The sequence below is a fragment of the Gekko japonicus genome, unplaced genomic scaffold, assembly GCF_001447785.1.
Source record: "Gekko japonicus isolate JY-2015 unplaced genomic scaffold, Gekko_japonicus_V1.1 scaffold575, whole genome shotgun sequence".
Classification (NCBI taxonomy): domain Eukaryota; kingdom Metazoa; phylum Chordata; class Lepidosauria; order Squamata; family Gekkonidae; genus Gekko; species Gekko japonicus.
Genome location: NW_015174291.1, coordinates 421,372 through 441,355, shown reverse-complemented (window position 1 = coordinate 441,355; position 19,984 = coordinate 421,372). Strand labels below are relative to the sequence as shown.

Sequence of the window (19,984 nt, the reverse complement as noted above, 5' to 3'; positions counted from 1 at the left end):
CCTTTGGTTTTTTTACCTGATTGTTATTCCTGAAATCATGTCCCCCCCCCTCCAATACAAATAAATTAAGTAACAGGCATTTGAAAAGAAAAAGGGAGGAAGAAAAGAGGAAGAAAAAAGTGTTTGCATTTCCTCTGAAGTTTCTGCTCAGCAAACTTCCTTCTGGATGGCTACTGGTTGTTTGCAAAATCCATATTCCAAGAGGGTGGTACCATGAGGTATTGGGAGTTTGCAGAAGAGTTACTGTAATTCACAGGCCAAAGTTCAGCTTTTGCAGAAGAAACGAGGTTGACTGTTTGTCACTTGTAAGATCTAACCTACTGGGTGGGGAAGGGGGTTAACAGAGCTGTCACCTTTCTTTTCTTGTTTGCAATTAAAAACAAAACAAAACCAAAATCCGACATAAGGAGCAAGAGGAATCAGAGTTCAGCCTTGCCAGAATACCTGAAGTCATCGCATGCAAGCCGCCCGCAGCACAGTTCAGAAATCAAGCCAGAACCGAAGACCTGCGGCCGGCTTCTTCCCTAACACATTCATCTGTTTGCTTTAACAGCCTCCGGACTAATTTCTCCAAATCTTTCCTAGACTTCAACTCTTCTTCCAAGCATTGCTTCATCCTTTTATTCTCCTGCAGTGTAGAGGGAAGGAAGGGCCAGAGAAGGGAATATTAATAATCTATTCAGAATTTCTGGACCATCTTTTAATGATTTCCCCCCACAGATTTTATATTTCCCAGGGGGGAAAAATACAGCAGTTGGTGTGGGGTTAGTGGCTCAAAGATACAGCTGTGATTTGAAGGGCTGCAGGTTCAAATTTTCTCCTCTGCCACAAGTTCACTAAGGTGACAACTTTCTCTCAGCCTCCTATCTGCAATATGGGAACAACACCTGTCTACCTTAAGGGCTGCAGCAAAGACACAGTGTGTGAAGCTCAGCATGGAGCTATAGAAATGCCTGGTGTTACAATCAATGCTCCCTCTAAGCTGTGGAGTCTTGTGAGCAAATATTCTACTTTGTGAGCTACTGGCATTAAAGTTGTGAGCGAGCGATTTGGCTACTGCATAAATTAGTTTGCTCTGAATCCCTCCTTCCTGAGCTAAGACAAAAATGTGTGAGCTGGAAGCTAAAAAACTGTGAGCTAGCTCACACTAACTCAGCTTAGAGGGAACACTGGTTACAATGAAACCAACTCAGAGCAACAGTAAAAAAGAAAACTTCCACCTGATTGCAGCTGGTTTCCAAAGGTTATTAAAAAACGTTTTACACAGTTCCGAAAAAGAGATGAAAGAGAAATATCAAACAATGAAACCAACTCAGAGCAACAGTAAAAAAGAAAACTTCCACCTGATTGCAGCTGGTTTCCAAAGGTTATAAAAAAACTTTTTACACAGTTCCAAAAAAGAGATGAAAGAGAAATATCAGAGTTCTCAAAGAAACACAACCAAGAAGACTCCGCTACTGGTAGAATTCATTTTTAAAAAGATGATATGTGGAGTGAAGCTCAGATAGCAGACGTATGGTTCCCCCTCCCCCCAACCTCCTCCCAAAGATGTCTGGGCACTGTGGGCTATGCAGGGCTTTTTAAAAAGACAGACTCCTGGATCACGGGAATCTGGCTCAGGGGCCCTCCCCCCCATTTCAGCAAGCAGTGCTGCTCACACACTTCACAGTCATAAGTAAGGGACTAGAAACTTGGAATTCATTCTTTGCCTGATCTCATATTCTGCACATCCACAAAACTGCAGGCCAAGCACAGCCCTGGCATAGAGAGAGCTTCTGCATACCTGCTTTAGTTCCTTGACCTCATCCTTCAGTGCGTAAACAGTATCCACAAGGCTTCTAAAAAAACAAGCAGGAGGTCCAAGTGAAAGGCTTAGCTAAGACTTTATTAAGAAGCAAAGCAGCCCATTCACACCCTTTGTTACTAACTATATGGGGCTGGAAATTGCCATTCATTCACTCCTCACGTTTATATCCTCCCCCTTTTTTTTCTTCGAAGCTTAAAATGGCATATATGGATGGGGTTACCCCATCACAACAACCCTGTGAGGCAGGTGAAGCTGAAAGGAATGGACTGGATCATGGTTACCCAGGGAGTTTCATGGCATCAGTGAGGATGCAAATCCAAGTCTCCCTGGTCCAAGCTAACTCACTAACCACTAAATACTGCAGACAGACCTGACTAGTCCCTTTTCTGAAGCCATCTAAAGGCCAAAGTTGATGATTTGGCATCCCTGGGGATAGCACTGTCATTTTACTGCTAGATTACTTTACAAATGCTGGGGGGGGACCAATCCTTTTCAGGATTGCAGCATGGGGGAAGAGAAGGGGTCCCTCTCGCCCCGCCCCCCCCATGCTGGGACATTTGGTCTCTTGAAAACAGTGTCCGTGTGGGGGAGAGAGGGGCCCCTCCACCCCCTGTCCACAGTCTAGAGCCAGGCTGGGCCCCTGTGGTGGCAGTAAAATGGTGGTGGCAGCCTTGGGGACACCACATTGTCTAGTCTGGCCATCCATTAGTGGCCGTTGCTATATATCCTGTGGCAGTGAGTTCTACAAGCTAACAAAGAAATACCATTTTTTCTGTCCTGGATCTGTCTTCTTCCTTAGCTGCCCTTCAGCCTATAGATGCAGCTGAATGAGATGGCAGAATAGTGGGCTGGATAGTACAGAAAGACGTGACATGGCATGAACCAAACATGTATCCCAGAATCTTTGGCACTATGCTTGGGGTTTTGTTGGCAGTCGTACCTGAGGGACCGCCTTTCCCCATATATACCCCCAAGAGCACTTTGGTCGGGGACGCAACATCGCCTGGTGATTCCAGGCCCCTGGGAGGCAAAGCTTGCTGCGACCAGGGCCAGATCCTTCTCAGTGGCGGCCCCCACCTGGTGGAACGAGCTCCCGGAGATCAGGGCCCTGCGGGACCTTATGCAGTTCCGCAGGGCCTGCAAGACGGAGCTCTTCCGCCAGGCTTTTATATAGGGGCCGCCACTTCTACTACTACCACCACTGAAACAACGGGGTTCAGAGCGGTCCCCGGAAGAGCTGCTGGACTGGCTTGGACCATCAACAGGACAATTTCACCTAAGGAAATGATCGTGACCATCCTCAGAGACCATCTTGTTTGTATGGAGCACTTTATCTGTATTGTCGTGATTAAATAGTTTTTACTGTTTTTTATGGGCTTGTGCCCCTGTGTAAGCCACCCTGAGCCCGTTCGCGGGGAGGGCGGGGTAAAAATGCAAATAAATAACTAACTAAATAAATAAATACATAAAAGTACAGGGGTTCGTCAGACAATGGGTCAATGTGGAAAGCATTCTATGAAGTGTAGAAAGTTTGTAAGCTACTGTTCTAAAAATGAGACGGCAAAGTTTTCACTTTCTAGAATTCAGCTCAACTCTTTGGGGTTTTATGGCAGGGTTTTGATTGTGTGACCCCCCCTCAGGGCACAGTTCCTCACACACATCCTAGACTCACTCACTTCTCCTCTGTGATGGTCTGACCATTGCTTCGTGTTTCCTCAATAATGATTTTTTCTTCTTCTGGAAGCAGGACTTGGGGGACGGAGTCTTTCCGGGAACCTATTGACAAGAGTTGACTAATCAGGGAGGAATCTTTCTGGTACACACACCCAGGACAAAACAGCAGTGCTGCAAACACTCTAGAACCAGAGCAACACAAAAGAATCATCTCTCTCTCTTTCTTTCTTCCTCAAGGATATACGGTTTTGAAAATGCTTAAACATCCCAGATGCTTGTAAAAAATGGGGGAAAAGCCTCAGGATAAGGAAACCACTGATTGACACTCTCCAGTTTAACCACATCTTTAGCTGAGAACACTCTGGTTGCATCTGTCATCTCAAAGCCACCGACAAATGTATTTGTTTCTACAGCTTCAGAAGACGTTGGCGTTTTTCTCAGGAAGCTGCTATTACTGAAATGCATAGCTGATTAAAGCAGAAGTTTTGGACCGGAAGCACAAAGATGAGTGCTCATTCTGAGATTGGCATCCATTTGCTCATGCCGAGAGGAGAGGGTTTAAAATGGCGCCTTGGTCTCTTCTGTGCTTGCTTAACTGCCCTGTTCCCCTCACTGTTGCTGGGCTCTATCGCAGAGGCCTGTTTTTTTTAATTATCTGAGTTGATGATATTCTTCTTTTTAAAATACGTGTTTTAAAAATGGCAAGGCCCTTGATTTGCATACTGAAGGTCCCCAGTTCCATCCTTGGCCTCACCATTTTAAAAGACTCTCAGCTATCCGCTCTTCAAAAAGAGCTTTCTTTGCGAGGAAAGCCACCCCAGGGAACTGTCATTCAGAACAGAGAATACTGAACTAGATGGAGAAATGGCCTTAAGGCAGCTTCTTACCAGAAGGTTCAGTGGCAGAGCAAAAACCTGCATACAGAAGATTCCATACTCATTCCTGGAATATATCTGCCACTGCTAGTCAGAGCAGACGATACTGAGCTATGTGGATGAATGGCCTGACTTGCTATATGGCAGCTTTGTACTGGAAGGGTCAACAGCAAAGCACATGCTTTGCGCGAAGAAAGTCTAACACGGGGTCCCCAGCCTTTTTGAGCCTGTGGGCACCTTTGGAATTCTGGCAGTGTGGTGGGTGCAGCCAGAAAATGGCTGCCACAAAAACGCTGCTGCAGGAGGCAGAGCCAGCTACAAAATGGCTGCCACAGCTTGCCCTTAGTCACGCAATGAACATCCTTGTGCTGTGGTGACAGCTGCTCCCAAAACAATATTTTTAAAGATCTGTACAGCCAATCGAATCTTGAATGGTCAGTCAGAAGTGTTGCTAGGCAAAAGCCCCACCCACTTTCTAAAAACACTTGGCGGGTGCCAGAAAATGTGTTGGTGGGTGTCGTGACACCCATGGGCACGTTGGGAACCTAGGGCTGCCAGGTCCCCCTGCCACGCAGGGGAGCCCTGGTTTCTGGCACTCCTCCCTGGCACTAGCCAGCTGGCCAGCAGGGGAGAGTTACCGCCCCAAATGCAACGTGCCTACATCACCTGGAAGTGACATATGCACATCGGTGATGTTGGGGGGTGATGCTCTGGCTTCAAACCATAGAGTTTTGCCCAAAAACCAGAGCGTCACCCCCAACATCCCTAACATGCTTAAGTTACTCGGAGGAGGCATGGTGCGCTTCTTCCCTCCCCTCTCCCAAAATGTTCCAGTAAGTCCCCCACCAGTTTGTCATTCAGACCTGGCAACTCTATGGGGACCCCTGGTCTGAGATTCAATCCCTGCCATCTCTATTTAAGGAACATGTGCTTTGCATGTAGAAGGTCTCCAACTACAAAATCTCAAGTTGCAAGGCCGAGCCAAGACCTTTGCCCAAGGCAATGGGAAACCACCAGCATCCAGCACTGGCCTGCCCCTGGCAGTTCAGGACCCATAATGGGTCATGCCTCAGCTTCAGGTGAGTTCTAACAGTATCACCACCACCATTCCTTTTTTAAATTTTCTAGTGTGTGTGTGTGTGTGGGGGAGAGATCCTAGCAACAGTTAGAAGCTGTGGAGCTACAAAGGAAGGCAGGGCCCCTTGCTGGTAGGTATAGCTTCCCACTTCTGTACAGCTCTTGAAAGGCTCAGATGTCCTCTGCATCTTGTCTCTTGAGACGGAGAGAAACAGAGAGGACACACTATGTAAAAATATTAGGGAGTTGTATGTAGCACATCAGCTGCGAAGTTTATGAAGGCTACCAGAGTAGACAAGCCTGGCCCAGGTGGACCAGCATCCTGACCAAGCAGAAAGCAGCTTCAGATGTTTGCATCCTGAGTAGTACAGGATGCCTCCCACTCACACATACTCTGTGTTGCAAGCAAGAAAAACAGCCACAAATAAAACCACCAGATACCTGAATCTCACTTATCTTTAAAATACCACGGCGCATATATTCAACAGCGTGCCTGATGCAACTTGCTTGATTCTGCTCCAGAGATTACCCAGTACTCCTGTGAACAAAGACATGTCTGGGATCCACCAACCTGAGCCGAGGGTTTGCTGAAAGCCAGCTCCTGTGCAATAGGCCTCAATCACTTTCAGGATCTGGGCATCTTCTTCCAATGCAGCAGTACCTGTCAAACATTGCAAAGAAAGGTCGATGCAAGAGGGATTTAAGGTAGTCTTTATGCTACGTTTAATGTATCGTTCTCAGATTTTGTGATTCTGCTTTATTACACTGCTGACTGCACATAATATAATGTTTCACTGTATTCGTCTACAGTCTTGTAATTTCTCTATATAATACTGTGCTTTAAGTACAATGTTCTCTAGTATTCCTACTGCACTGCTTTTTAGTTATAACCCACCTCAAGTCTCAGTGAGAAATGTTGACTGTAAGTGAAGTAGATTCATTAGGGGAATGGTTACAGTGTAAGACTGGGACCGGGAAAGCCTAGGTTTAACCTACCTCATAGGGTTGTTGTTGTGAGAATAAAATGGAAAAGAGGAGAACTATATATGCCACCCTGAGCAGCACAGTATAAAGCAAATTTACTACTTAAAGCAGAACTTAAAATAAATTAAAGAATGACAACTCTGGTCTTTAACTTACTGATGAAACCAAAGTTTTAAGCTACAGTCCCCCATTTCCAGACAGATTTGGAGGAAGATATAATGAGTGACAGGCAGATCTGTTGGTTTTTAGTGCAAAACCCATCAGAAAGTTGAGACCAACTATCATTAACAAGACCTGCAAAAGAGCATGATACTGCCTTAGTGCAAGTATCTGTTCCATTGGACTCGCACACAGCAATTTCCCTGCAGATTGTGCCTCATGCTAATTGTTGGGAGGGGATTTTAAACTTTCCACTTCTTTAGTCCTGGGTCACGAACTCAAACCAGAATCTCCATGGTTCAGGATCAGCAAACCAGCTTACTGATCCATCCAGGATGCCAAGTGACTATGGGGTTTATTTATTTATTGGATTTTTTTAGTTGCCACTCACCCACAGTCTCACAATGACTTAACAACATTAAAACCATATGAATAAGGTAAAAACAGCATTAAACAGATAACAAATATAAAATATTTACTATTAGAATATGTGGCTAACACCATATCACTAATAAAAATAACCCAAATGTGGATTACCCTCCAAAGGCCAACCTAAACAATTCAGCTTTGCATGCCCTGCAGAACCTAAGTAAGTCTGGCAGGGCATGGGTGTCATCTGAGAGTTCATTCCATGGGGAAGGGGCCACAACTGAGCAGGCCCTTCCCCTGGTGACAGCTAACCAAGCCATCCTGGGGCCAGGCCCTTGCAAGAGGCCCCTAGAGGATGACCAAAGGGAGTGTGGGGAGCAGTGTTCCCTCTAAGCTGGGTTAGTATGAGCTAGCTCACAGGTTTTTAGCCTCTGGCTCACACATTTTTGTCTTAGCTCAGGAAGGAGGGCTCCAGAGCAAACTAATTTATGCAGCAGCCAAATCTCCTGCTCACAACATTAATGCCAGTAGCTCACAGAGTAGAATTTTTGCTCACAGAGCTCCATAGCTCAGAGGGAACATTGGTGGGGAGTTGTGACGGGAGAGGGGGTTGTCTGTCACTGTATGCAGGGGGCACAGGGGGGCTGCCCCCCTCTGATATTCTAAGCCTCTCCTGAATTTTCAGGTTCCTCTCAATAAAACAGGAACCTGCTTCAGCCTTCTAGTGTTGTGGCCAATTAACACAAAAGCAGTAGGAGAATTCATGAGCCCTGTTTTTAATATTTATAAAAGTTAAATAAAGTTATTCATGAGCCCTGTTTTTAATATTTATAAACGTTAAATAAATAAAGTTTAAAAGTCAAAACCTTTAAAAATATCTGCATACCAAGGCAACATTTAGTATTGCGTGCAGATTTCAGAATTCCAAGAATTTTGCTTTGTTTTTACTACGAAGTTGCAAACCCTGGTAATATTTTTATTAAACAACACAGAAATGTCCTGTTGCTTTAAGCAGTAGATACAGCCACATGGCTCAGTAGCAGAGCACTTAGTTTGCTTGCACACAGAAGGTCCTGCACACAGAAGGCTCCATCAACTGCAGCTAAAAAACCTCAGGCAACAAAGAGTGGAAAATACACTTCTCTTCCCAAAACCATGGGAGCAGCTGCCAATCAAAGTATTGAGGTTAATGAAGGAATGCTCTGATAGGTAAAAGGCCACTTTATATCACGAGGAGCTGTGGCTCAGTGGTAGAGCGTTGGCTTTGCATACAAAGCAATCCAGGTTCAGTCCTTATTATCTACTTAAAGGATCACACATTACATTTGATAGGAAAGGTCATTCTCTGCCTGAGACACTGAGGAACTGATGGCCCTCACAGTGGACATGGCAGAAATTTATAAAGTCATGCTGAAGGTGGAAAAATTAGAAAAAGACAACTTTTTAATTCTCTCTTGAAATATTAGAACTTGGTGGGGCACCCAATGAAGCTTATGGAAACAGACTGAGGATAAACAAAAAGAGGACTTTGAAACTCACTGCCAAACTGTGATAGCCACTAGGTTAGATGGCTTTAAAAAGAGATTAGATAAATTTACAGATGTACCAATGGTGATTAGCCATGAGAGCTAAATTGAATTTCCATGTCAATATCTGAGGGCCAGCTGGTACAGGGTAAATAGGTGAGGCTTTTTTACTTCCCTAGCTAGCCACTGTGGGGAAAAACATACTGGAGTAGATGGACCTTCAGTCTAATCCAGCAGGATTAATTTTATGCCCTTAGTAGACAAAAGTGAATGGACCAATGATCTGATCAGTTTATGGCAGTTTCCTATGATTTCACTAGAGACTTGGATTGCATTTAAAAAAATCATTGCAAATTCAGAACTACACAGCCAACTTACTTTTCCTAATGACAAATTCCTCATCAGAAGTTTTCCTCTCAGTTTTCCTTTTAGGAAGGAACTTCTTCATTGTCTTCGGACTCTTGCTGGAATCCTGTAAGTGCAACCCACTCAACTTAACAATTGTGATTAAAAAATACTTGCTTTAGATCATCCAAAGCAATTCACTTACACTATTTCACAAACCACGACAGCAGCCCTGTAAGGTAGGCTAATGTCAATATGATTACACTCACACTGCAGAGTGTGAAGTCCTGAGGCTAAGAGAGAGTGGCTTGTCTAAGTTTATGGCAGAGGCAAAAATCTGAATCAGGAAGTTCCTAGTTCCTATGGCAGAGGCAAAAATCTGAATCAGGAAGTTCCTAGTTTATAACTTGATCTCGTTATTTTTTATCATTTTTTTATTTTTAAAGACAGAACAAATTATCATTTTTTTTATTTTTAAAGACAGAACAAACATGTAGGAAGGAAAAAATATTCTTTCAGATTCTTGTTTAACATACTTATCCCTAACAACTGGTATACTTATCTATTTCACCTTATATCATTGTGCATATCTCTTGCAAATGTATTGAAGTTATACTTTGTATGTCCTTAAAGAGTTTTAAGTGTCTGTGTGGTTTATTTGCTATAATCTTCAAACCACTTATAAAATCTTGACCTGGCAGGGCAGACACCTTGATCTTGTTATCAATATACTACAGAAACAGTGCACATCTAGGCACTGTTGAACATGAAACAGAAGTTGAGATATTCACGGAGCTGAGTTCTATATCCAGGGTTACTATGTCTGTGGAATCACTATACAGACATGACCAAGAGAATCTGGAATGCTGTTTGTCCCAATTATTAAAAGGCTTAGGATGTGATCCAGGCCAACTAAGCTGAGCCCATATGTAGATAAGCACACTTTGCAACCACATGCAAAAAATATAATTATTTTATAATTGGTACCCAAATATTTTAGCAACAAGACAGTGGCAAGGGAGTCAACACAGGCCTGCCATTGTTTCAGATAGTTCACAATCTCCTCTTTGACTAGAGTTACTTCCATACTAGCTGTTTTATTTGGAACTGAATTTATTTATTCACTTAGTTTCTACAGAGACTCTACAAGTCAATGCTACCAACCCATGGCATTCCAATGTTGTTGTTTTTTTCATTTCCCCCCTCAGACTCAATTTGTGGCAATTTATTTTACTGAAAGTGTAATTGCAGTGCCAGCGTAGTTAGTGTGAATTGATGAAGAGTTATTAAAATTATTCAGCCCATTTTTCTCATTTGTTTCATGAACAGTTCTGATACTCTACTTAATGAGTAACCTGTCAATTTTTAGTGGCTGCAGCATTCTTGAATTGATCCTTAAAAGATCAGTTCTGGATTATTTAGTGCTTTTCTCTTTGCAACCAAAACAATTTCTGTTTTTCCCCTTTTTAATAGTTGTACTTCTGTTGTTGTGCAATTACAATAATGAAAAAATGAAAAAATGAGTGATTCCATTTAGCTGCAAAGAAAAAAAATAGAGCTGTTAATAATTAAAGGCAAGCTACAGACAGATAAAGGGAGGATCGTCCAGGAGTGTAAGGGAATAGGAAGTAACTGGTTGTCATGGGTTAGCCAGGGCTCAGTGAAAGTGAGGACTCCTTAGAGGAGGAGGGGCCGTATGTAGCCAGCCCAGAGTTGACAAAAGCCAACCAGCAGGAAAATGAGCTGCAGGTATGCCAGGACTTACAGCCAACAGCTGGTGCAGAACCACCTCCATCCTCCAGCTCTGATTCAGCAGGTGAAAGTCAACTGGCTGCTCCATGCCTCCAGAATCACCTTCACCTTTGGAGCACCACAGAAGAAGGCTGAGAGCAGAGTTACAAGCGAGATGGCGAAGTGCACACCTCCTGGCTTGATGCTAGCTACCTGCTGATAATGAAGATGAGTCTTTGCAGGGCTGGTCCTGAGTAGCTGGCTGCAGGCATGACACTTGGGTGAGCGGCTATAAAGTCTCCAGAGTGAGGCTTTGGATGTGGATGCTACATTAGACACTGAGCTTCTGACACCGCCTGATTGATTCCTGGAAACCTGACCTTGGACTGAACCTTGAATGAATTCTAAAACTCTGACCTTGGACTGGAGGACACTGGACTTCAGAAACTCCCTCTGGCTTTGTTATCTTGGGAAGCAGAGCAAGATGCTGTAACCTGATACCCAGAGCCTGCAAGTCACTACACTGGCAAAGCAAAGCAGCAGAAGTGACTGCAAAGCAAAATGTAAAGGGCAGTCACAAAGAGAAGAGGGACCTTTGCTGAATGAGATTTATTTCTAAGTAAACAGATAGCAGGATCTTCCCTAACATGAGGACTGGCATTGCTGGATCTTTTTGGGAAATGTGCTGTGTGGAATCACTGCTTTAATTTCACTTGCAGCCAATTGCAGGGGGGGGGGAATCACTGAGGAGAGCAAATATGTTCCAGCATGGAAGCAACCTAAGAAAGCAACAAAACTATAAATAACTAAAATTAAACAGCTCTCCTTGATCAATAGGTGATTAAAAGCATTGCATGCAATGAAAAAGCATCATGTAATGAACAAGCATGCAATGTAAGAGACCAACAAGTGCCACCCTAAACAGAATTACACCCCCTAAGTCCAGTGGTCAGCTCTACTTAGGATGGAACCGCAAGTATCTAAGGGGTCCTTATGTACAACAACCCTGGATCCACAGACAGACAGATGCACTAGGCATCTGTTTGGAACGTTTTCATTTTGCAGAATTCAGCAACAGCATAAAGCTGCCGTCCTACACACACTTTAGGAGCAAGTCACACTGCAATCACTGAGACTTTTCCACACTGGGTTTTTACTGCAGCTTGGCTTCTTAACTACATCAGTTTCCCCCCTCTCTTATAGGCAATATCATTCGCTGGTCATTGCTCTCCAATTTTCAAACCACCTTTGAGGTGGTCTGCAATAGCACGGGAGAAACGCGGGCGGGGAGAACAGAAGAGCAACAATGAGCAAATGATGCTGTTCTGTAAGGGAGCGGAAAAACCAGTGCAGCTAAGAAGCTGAGATGCATCATAAAACTTGATGTGGAAAAACCCTGAGTAAGAATGCAGAGGAACGGGTTGTCAGAAAACAAACAAGCAGCTATGCATAGCACCAGCAAATATGACAAACACACACTCTGACACCAGGCAGAATGCCACAGAGGAGGGAAAGCCACATGTATTTAAAGTAGTTCAGCATATGCCTACCACCACCGAGTAAGCCACAGAGATGCTTCTATTCTTACCTTTAAGATGTAGGACATCCGCTGCCATGAACATGCAAAGAAAAAAACATTAGCATGAGAAACTGGTTGCTAAAAACAGAAGGGCACGCTTTGTTTCATCTCCTACTGTAAAACGTCAACATGCTTAAGACATAAACTCCACGCATTGTTTTCCTTATGTATTTATATCACAAGGACTCCCCCTGGCTCCTTGGGAGGCGTGTCCCCTATCTGCTCTATGAAGACGGCAGCAGACAACTCTTTGTGGCAGAAACCTTTCCATGTGCCGGGACTGGCATGGGTGGCAGTGGCAGTCCAGATTTGCATGAATACCAAGCACTAGTGTTAAAATTTTGGGTGGGTGGACAGAATGGACAGAGCCCTGCCACCTCAGTCCAAGTCCTCCAAGGCTTAAGAGTTTCAGTCCAGACTGGCAATATGTTTCTAGCTCCCTTCCCACCCCAAACTGACCACTGCAACCAAGTGGGCTCGCCATGTTTGGAAATTGAAGGATTTTCCTCAGACTGACTGGAATAGAAGGCTTGATTTTGGTCTGCGTTCAAGAAAGCCTGGCTGTAGGTTTGCCAGCCCTGGGTTGGAAAATCTGGAGACTTTGGGGGTGGATCCGGGAGAGGGTGGGGCTCAGGGAGGGACCTCAGTATGGTAAAATGCCACAGAGTTCACCCCTCAAAGCAGCCATTTTCTCCAGGGGAGCTGATCTCTGTCAGCTGAACAACCTTCAAATAAAGACTCAAGCTAGGACAGGCCCAATGACCCAATTTAAAGGGAAAGGAGAAGGCACAACAAGCATGTAAGCAAGACTCCGGGGTTTCTCAAGCATAAACGTGTAAAATTCCCCCACAATGCAAAAGAGAAAGCAGCCTCACTACCCCAACCTCATATCTGTTCACCTGCCATGCTCGGCCTCTCTAACCATTTAGGCAAGATGCCTCAATATTTTTAGAATCTCGATATCTCTCTTCATCATAGAGCTTTTCTTTTGGCCAGGGTTAACACATTTCCCTCTAGAATACTCTATGGCAGATACCATCAAATCCCAAGACAGGAATGGTTGTGCCCCTTTGGTTTTAACTCTCTGGACACAATAGAGCATATAATTGTCAAACGCCCCCTCTATGTGCTACCTCGCGGTAAATTCCTTTTAACTTGGCTTCATTCTAAAAGTTATTTGTGTAACAAGTCAAAACGTCAACATCTCTTGAATGATTTGATCCCTGAGATCACTAATGATGTTGCCAAATTTCTTACAGAAGTTCTTAAGGTACAAAATTTTAGATAATACTATTTTGACTGTACTTAAGTTATATGGAATTTTAGATTATTAATTTCATGGTACAATGTTTTATATACCTCACGATTGAGGATATGCCAATAAAGGTTTATGAATGAATGGAAAAAGAGAGAGAAAGCAGCCTTAAAATAAACGTCTCTTACCAATGTTTCCTACTGTTGTCACATCCCCAAGTCCCTATAAAAAGCCCACACACATTTAAAGTTTCCAAATCCCCTTTCGGGGTATGAACCAATGACTCGCTCAAGGGAATAAGAAGAAGAAGAAGAGAAGAAGAGATTGGATTTATACCCCGCCCTTCACTTGGAGTCTCAGAGCGGCTTACAAACTCCTTTCCCTTCCCCTCCCCACAACAGACACCCTGTGAGGTGGGTGGGGCTGAGAGAACTGCTCTTTTTCAAGGACAGCTGTGCCAGAGCTTGTGACTGACCCAAGGTCACATCAGCAGGTGCAAGTGGAGGAGTGGGGAATCAAACCCGGTTCTCCCAGATTAGAGTCCGCACACTTAACCACTACACCAAACTGGCCTCATAAGCTGAGGACTCATTCATTTCCATGCATCTGATAACCCCAAATCCAACCAATCTGATGGACAAACCGCCCGCTTCCAGTATTTCCTGTGGACTGAAATGTTCCACTGTAACAGCAAGGTTAAGCTAGCTCTGGGTCTTGAACTGGGCTACATTTCAGGATGGCAGGAATCCCGAAGCGTTAGAGGAAGGCTTAACATCAGGTTCCCCCATCACCTCTCTTAGCTGCCCCAAATTCCATCTGGGCTGGGTGGGAAGTGCTGTTAGTTGCTTTCATATCCTACTGTTCTTGCTCCATGGGATTTAAGGCAATGCACATACAGAGGATCCCAGGCGGTTTCCCATCCAGGCCCTTGCCAAGTCCCAAACCTGCTATGCTTCAGCAAGGTGGCTGCCTCTTATGCTATCCAGCCATACGTGGGACTGTTAAGCACTAGAGACCTTTACCGCCAGTGGTGCTTGGCAGTTCCCTTCTTGGACAGCATCACTGGGGCCCCTGTCAAGACAGCTGTAGAAATGCTGGATGGCGGGGAAAAGCTTAATGTCAGATGCTCGCAGTGTCTCTCTCTGAGAGATGAGTCAAGGGCTGTTTTCTCTGTACTACTATCATCTATGGTAAACCACCTTGAAGTCCAAGCAATCAAAAGACAGGGTATCAATCTTTACAAGAAACAGATGTGGAAAAGGAGCTTCAGCACTGGAAACAGACTGCTTATCCTTGGTGATGTACGGTTGCTGTTTATTATTAACAAACAACACTCTTTTCCAGAGTTGTGCAACATGTAAGTTTCAGGAGTAAAAATAAGTTTGTTCTCCCCCCGCCTCTCTGATTTGCATCAGGCCTATGGACGCTAGCGTGCCTCTAGTGCAAGAGATGAGCAGGATGACACACGGTCAACTAATGCAGAGTCTTTTAAGCTAGCCCCGTGAAAAAAAAAATGAGTCATTTTGAAAAAGATTCATAGAAAAGGGATAACGGTGGATTTTGTTCTCACAGTTCGTTACAGGCTATGACATAAGTTTCCGGGATGATGCAAGTCATGCCGCCCTCCCCCTCTCCCCCCCTATTTCCTGTGAGTTTAAATTGCATATTGTTGTGCTGCAAGGTTAAAGCAATTTATGTCCAAAAGTGGGAAAGCAATTTACTATCCCCACACTAAATCTGGCTCCCAGAACAATAAGCAACAACAACATTGGATACTGAGTAATGCCAATTTTTGTATGAGTTGGTGGGTGATGGAGAGCAAGTTCTTTTCCCTCACAGTGACACAGATCAAAGGTTTAAAGTTGAAGATTCCACTGTATGCAGAATTCTTAGAAATGTACTTCTCAATTAGAGAGCGAAAGAGAGAGAGAGAGAGAGAGAGAGAGAGAGAGAGAGGGGGAGAGAGGGAGAGAGGGAGAGAGGGAGAGAGGGAGAGAGGGAGGGATTTCTTATGCTTTTTCATGACTTTTAAAACCATTTCATGAATTTATGGTCCAGAGCAATCCAGCATTGACACCAATCTCTGTATTCATGGCATGGCTACAGATCACTCATTTAAGGCTGGTGGATCAAAAACCAGAACAGCCAAATTGGCAACTGTGTGAGAATTGGGTATGCCATTTGAACTCTTCCAATCCCTCCTGTCCAGATGTATAGAGTGATATGGTCTTTGAGGTGGCTCACTGACCCATATGACTAACCAATTTGGTGTAGTGGTTAAGTGCGTGGACTGTAATCTGGGAGAACCAGATTTGATTCCCCACTCCTCCACTTGCAGATGCTGGATGACCTTGGGCAAACCATAGTTCTGTCAGAGCTGTCCTTGAAAGAGCAGTCCTTGAAAGAGCTCTCTCGGCCCCACCTACCTCACAGGGACCGATTTCCCACAGCCGCTGCTCTGCACTCGCTCCTCTCTTTGTCCCGATGGTACGTGTCAATTTCCCACTCGAAGCCGTGCGGCCGCATTTTGACCCACAGCTTTGCCTGATTTTGCCCGCGGTTTCATAATCCTCAAAAAACAGGATCACGAAACTGTGGAGGAATCGGGCGAAGCTGCGGGTCAAAATGCGGCTGCACGGCTTCGAGTGGGAAATTGACACGTACCATCGGGGCAAAGAGACGAGTGAGAGCAGAGCAGCGGCTGAGGGAAATCGGTCAGGGTGTCTGTTGCGGGGAGGGGAAGGGAAAGGAGTTTGTAAGCTGCTCTGAGACTCTGAGTGAAGGGCGGGGTATAAATCTAATCTCTTCTTCTTCTAACAGGGACTTGTGTGGACTAAACTGTCTACATAAGTGACTTCCTAAGTGTGGGATGTGTCTCAAAAGCCACCAACCAGGAACATGGAAAGCATTTCCCAGAACCCCACCAAGATTTTTTTTTGGGGGTGGGAGACATCCATGTCTTTGCTCAAGCACAAGTACTTGCAGGCAGAGTTTAAGCTGAGTTAATATGAGCTAGCTCAGTTTTTTAGCCTCTGCCTTACACATTTCTATCTTCGCTCAGAAAGGATAGCTCCAGAGCAAACCAATTTATGCAGTAGCCAAATCTCTCGCTCACAACTTTAATGCCAGTAGCTCACAAAGAAGAATTTTTGCTCACAAGACTCCACAGCTTAGAGGGAGCATTGCTTGCAGGGTGCTGGAGTTCTCAACCGTGGACTGAACTGCAGCGCTGCCACTCCTAGAGGCTGGAAGGTGTTACTGTGCCTCCTTGGGTCAGTGTGGATCAGGTGACACAAGGAGTCACGAGTGTCCCAATCTGGTCCACACCTGCCCATCCCGCCTCAACCCAGGAGCTGGAGCAGCTGATGCTCCTTCTCTGCTGGTTCCTTGGGTGCCTTTAAAGACAGTGTGGCAAGCCACAGATGCCCAAAATGGCTTCGTGTACATACCTGGCTTGTTGCCAAATAGGTAAATCTTGACACACAGACAAGTGGCAAACCCTGGGCATTCTGCAGTAACATAAAACAAACAATTCAAGGATTCTGATTCTTGACAATGGCTTTACCTCTTTGTAGCTGAGTGCCACCGATGGCCGGAGGGGAGGGGCAGGCCTGAGGCAACTTAAGGTCCAGGGCTTGAGGATCTTTGGTGGCTCCAAAGGGCCACGAGCTTGTCCGGTAGAGCTGAAGGTCTGAGGAAATATGAGAATGTGAGGAAACCAGAAAAAGGTTGACTGGTTTCATAGGCTTGTTCCACACCTCCCACCCTTTTTGGCTGAATCCATGTGAGGTTGTGAGGCCAAGGTGGGCCATTCACTAGCAAAAGGTCGTGTGAGGAGAAAGAGTTCTTCCATCTGTGAGCAAATGTGCCCACCCCCTTGTGCTGGTCTACAACAGGGGTCCCCAATGTGGTGCCATGGTACCTGGTGCCTGCCAAGTGTTTTTAGAAAGTGGGCAGGGCCGGGTGGGGCTTTTGCCCAGCAAGGCTTCTGACTGGCCATCGGAGTTCTGGTTGACTGTGCAGATTTTGAAAAATGTTGCTTGGGCGGCGGCTGCCACCGCAGCACAAGGAACTGCATTGTGTGACTGAAGGGAAGCTGTGGCAGCCATACTACGGCAGACTCTGCCTCCTACGGCCAAGCAGCCATTTTGGGGCTGTGCCCATCATGCTGTGCCAGAATTCCAAAGGTGCCCACTGACTCAAAGAAGTTGGGGACCCCTTGTCTACCAAATGGCACTGAGCTACAAGGAAGCCTCGTGGAAACTTTTCACATCAAGGATAACGTGTTAAGTACTATCAGGTATGTAGTGATACAGCTGAGATGGAGGAGGAACTGGCCAGTGACCTCCAGCATCAGAGAAGGGTAAGCTCTGCCTCCGTCCCAGCCAGCTTCCCAATAATCTTCCCTCACAGATATAGTAAGAAGATAAGACCATCACTGCTGGATCAGAACAAAAGTTCCATCTCATCCGGCATCCTGTTCCTCACAGTGGCCAGACAGGTGCCCAGGAAGACACACAAGCAGGCCCATGGAGGTCAAAGTCTCCTGCCATCGTTGTCTTCCCCTCAGTCACTGGCATTCAGAGGGGCACTGCCTCTCAACAGGGAGGTTGTCTTTAGCCAGCATGGGATAACAGCCACGAATTTATCTAATCTCCTTTTAAAGCCAGTTTAGCCAGCGGCCATTGCTGCCCCCTGTGGCAGGGGAGAGGGGGGAACAGGGACCTGATGGCACTGGTATTTCTGGCCATTGTGTGACACAGAGTGTTGGACTGGATGGGCCACTGGCCCTGATTCAACATTGGCTTCTCTTATGTTCTTATGTTCTTAAGGTTGACCGGTTTCATAGGCTTATTCCACACCTCCCACCCTTTTTGGCTGAATCCATATGAGGTTGTGAGACCAAGGTGGGCCAAACGGTCGTGTGAGGAGAAAGAGTTCTTCCATCTGTGAGCAAATGTGCCCACCCCCTTGTGTTGGACTACAACAGGGGTCCCCAATGTGGGGCCCATGGGTGCCATGGTACCCGCTTGTTTTTAGAAAGTGGGCAGGGCCGGGTGGGGCTTTTGCCCAGCAAGGCTTCTGACTGGCCATCGGAGTTCTGGTTGACTGTGCAGATTTTGAAAAATGTTGCTTGGGCGGCGGCTGCCACCGCAGCACAAGGAACTGCATTGTGTGACTGAAGGGAAGCTGTGGCAGCCATACTACGGCAGACTCTGCCTCCTACGGCCAAGCAGCCATTTTGGGGCTGTGCCCATCATGCTGTGCCAGAATTCCAAAGGTGCCCACTGACTCAAAGAAGTTGGGGACCCCTTGTCTACCAAATGGCACTGAGCTACAAGGAAGCCTCGTGGAAACTTTTCACATCAAGGATAACGTGTTAAGTACTATCAGGTATGTAGTGATACAGCTGAGATGGAGGAGGAACTGGCCAGTGACCTCCAGCATCAGAGAAGGGTAAGCTCTGCCTCCGTCCCAGCCAGCTTCCCAATAATCTTCCCTCACAGATATAGTAAGAAGATAAGACCATCACTGCTGGATCAGACCAAAAGTTCCATCTCATCCGGCATCCTGTTCCTCACAGTGGCCAGACAGGTGCCCAGGAAGACACACAAGCAGGCCCATGGAGGTCAAAGTCTCCTGCCATCGTTGTCTTCCCCTCAGTCACTGGCATTCAGAGGGGCACTGCCTCTCAACAGGGAGGTTGTCTTTAGCCAGCATGGGATAACAGCCACGAATTTATCTAATCTCCTTTTAAAGCCAGTTTAGCCAGCGGCCATTGCTGCCCCCTGTGGCAGGGGAGAGGGGGGAACAGGGAGGAAGAAAGTCAATTGAAGCCACTGATGTTTAGTAGGAGAGACAAGCAATGTTGGAAGGCAGAGGGCAGGTATCCTCTGAGGGCCCCCCTCCCCAATACTGTATGGCTGCTCTTCCAATCTTGTCACACTGACTGAGTCACACCTGAAAAGGAGAAGAAGTCAAACAGGCAGTTGGAGCCACTCCACTGGGTGGTGGTGGTAAGAACCCTAAAAATAAGGCCTACTTGTTTGTCAGCCCCTAATGTTATACCACACATTAACTTGCGGAACTCACTGCTACAAGATGTAGTGATGTCCATTAGCACTGATGGATTTTAAAAAAGGGATCAGACAAATTCAAGGAGGATTGCTCCATCAATGCAAACTAGCAATGATGGAGAAGTAGAATCTCCATCTTCAGAGAAAGGGATCAGACAAATTCAAGGAGGATCGCTCCATCAATGCAAACTAGCAATGATGGAGAAGTAGAACCTCCATCTTCAGAGGCAATATACCTCTAAGCTCCAATTACTGGCAAAGGTCTTATTTTCGGGGAAACAGGGTATACCTCTAAGCTCCAGTTACTGGAAAAGCATAAGAACATAAAAGAAGCCATGTTGGATCAGGCCAATGGCCCATTCAGTTGAACACTCTGTGTCATACGGTGGCCAAAACCCAGGTACCATGAGGAGGTCCACCAGCAGGGCCTCCTCTCAGAGAGAGAGACTTTGGCCTCTGTACCTATACTAATAGCCTTCCCAGAAGAATCTGGTTGGCTACTATGGGAATAAGCTGCTAGACTAGA

General features: G+C 45.6%; 1 protein-coding gene across 2 annotated transcripts in view; it reads right to left on the bottom strand.

Moving 5' to 3' along the window:
• The window catches only part of ARHGEF6 (Rac/Cdc42 guanine nucleotide exchange factor 6), a 62,439-nt gene continuing 42,455 nt past the window's right edge, over positions 1-19,984 (bottom strand). For both annotated transcript variants that reach the window (XM_015424044.1, XM_015424046.1), the window contains 7 exons: positions 16,947-17,072; positions 12,136-12,156; positions 8,850-8,943; positions 6,005-6,094; positions 3,484-3,583; positions 1,784-1,838; positions 1-628 (listed from right to left, as the gene is read on the bottom strand). In XM_015424044.1, coding sequence (XP_015279530.1) covers positions 488-628; positions 1,784-1,838; positions 3,484-3,583; positions 6,005-6,094; positions 8,850-8,943; positions 12,136-12,156; positions 16,947-17,072 — 627 coding nt within the window. In that variant the 3' untranslated portion in view covers positions 1-487. The remainder of the gene's footprint in view (positions 629-1,783; positions 1,839-3,483; positions 3,584-6,004; positions 6,095-8,849; positions 8,944-12,135; positions 12,157-16,946; positions 17,073-19,984) is intronic.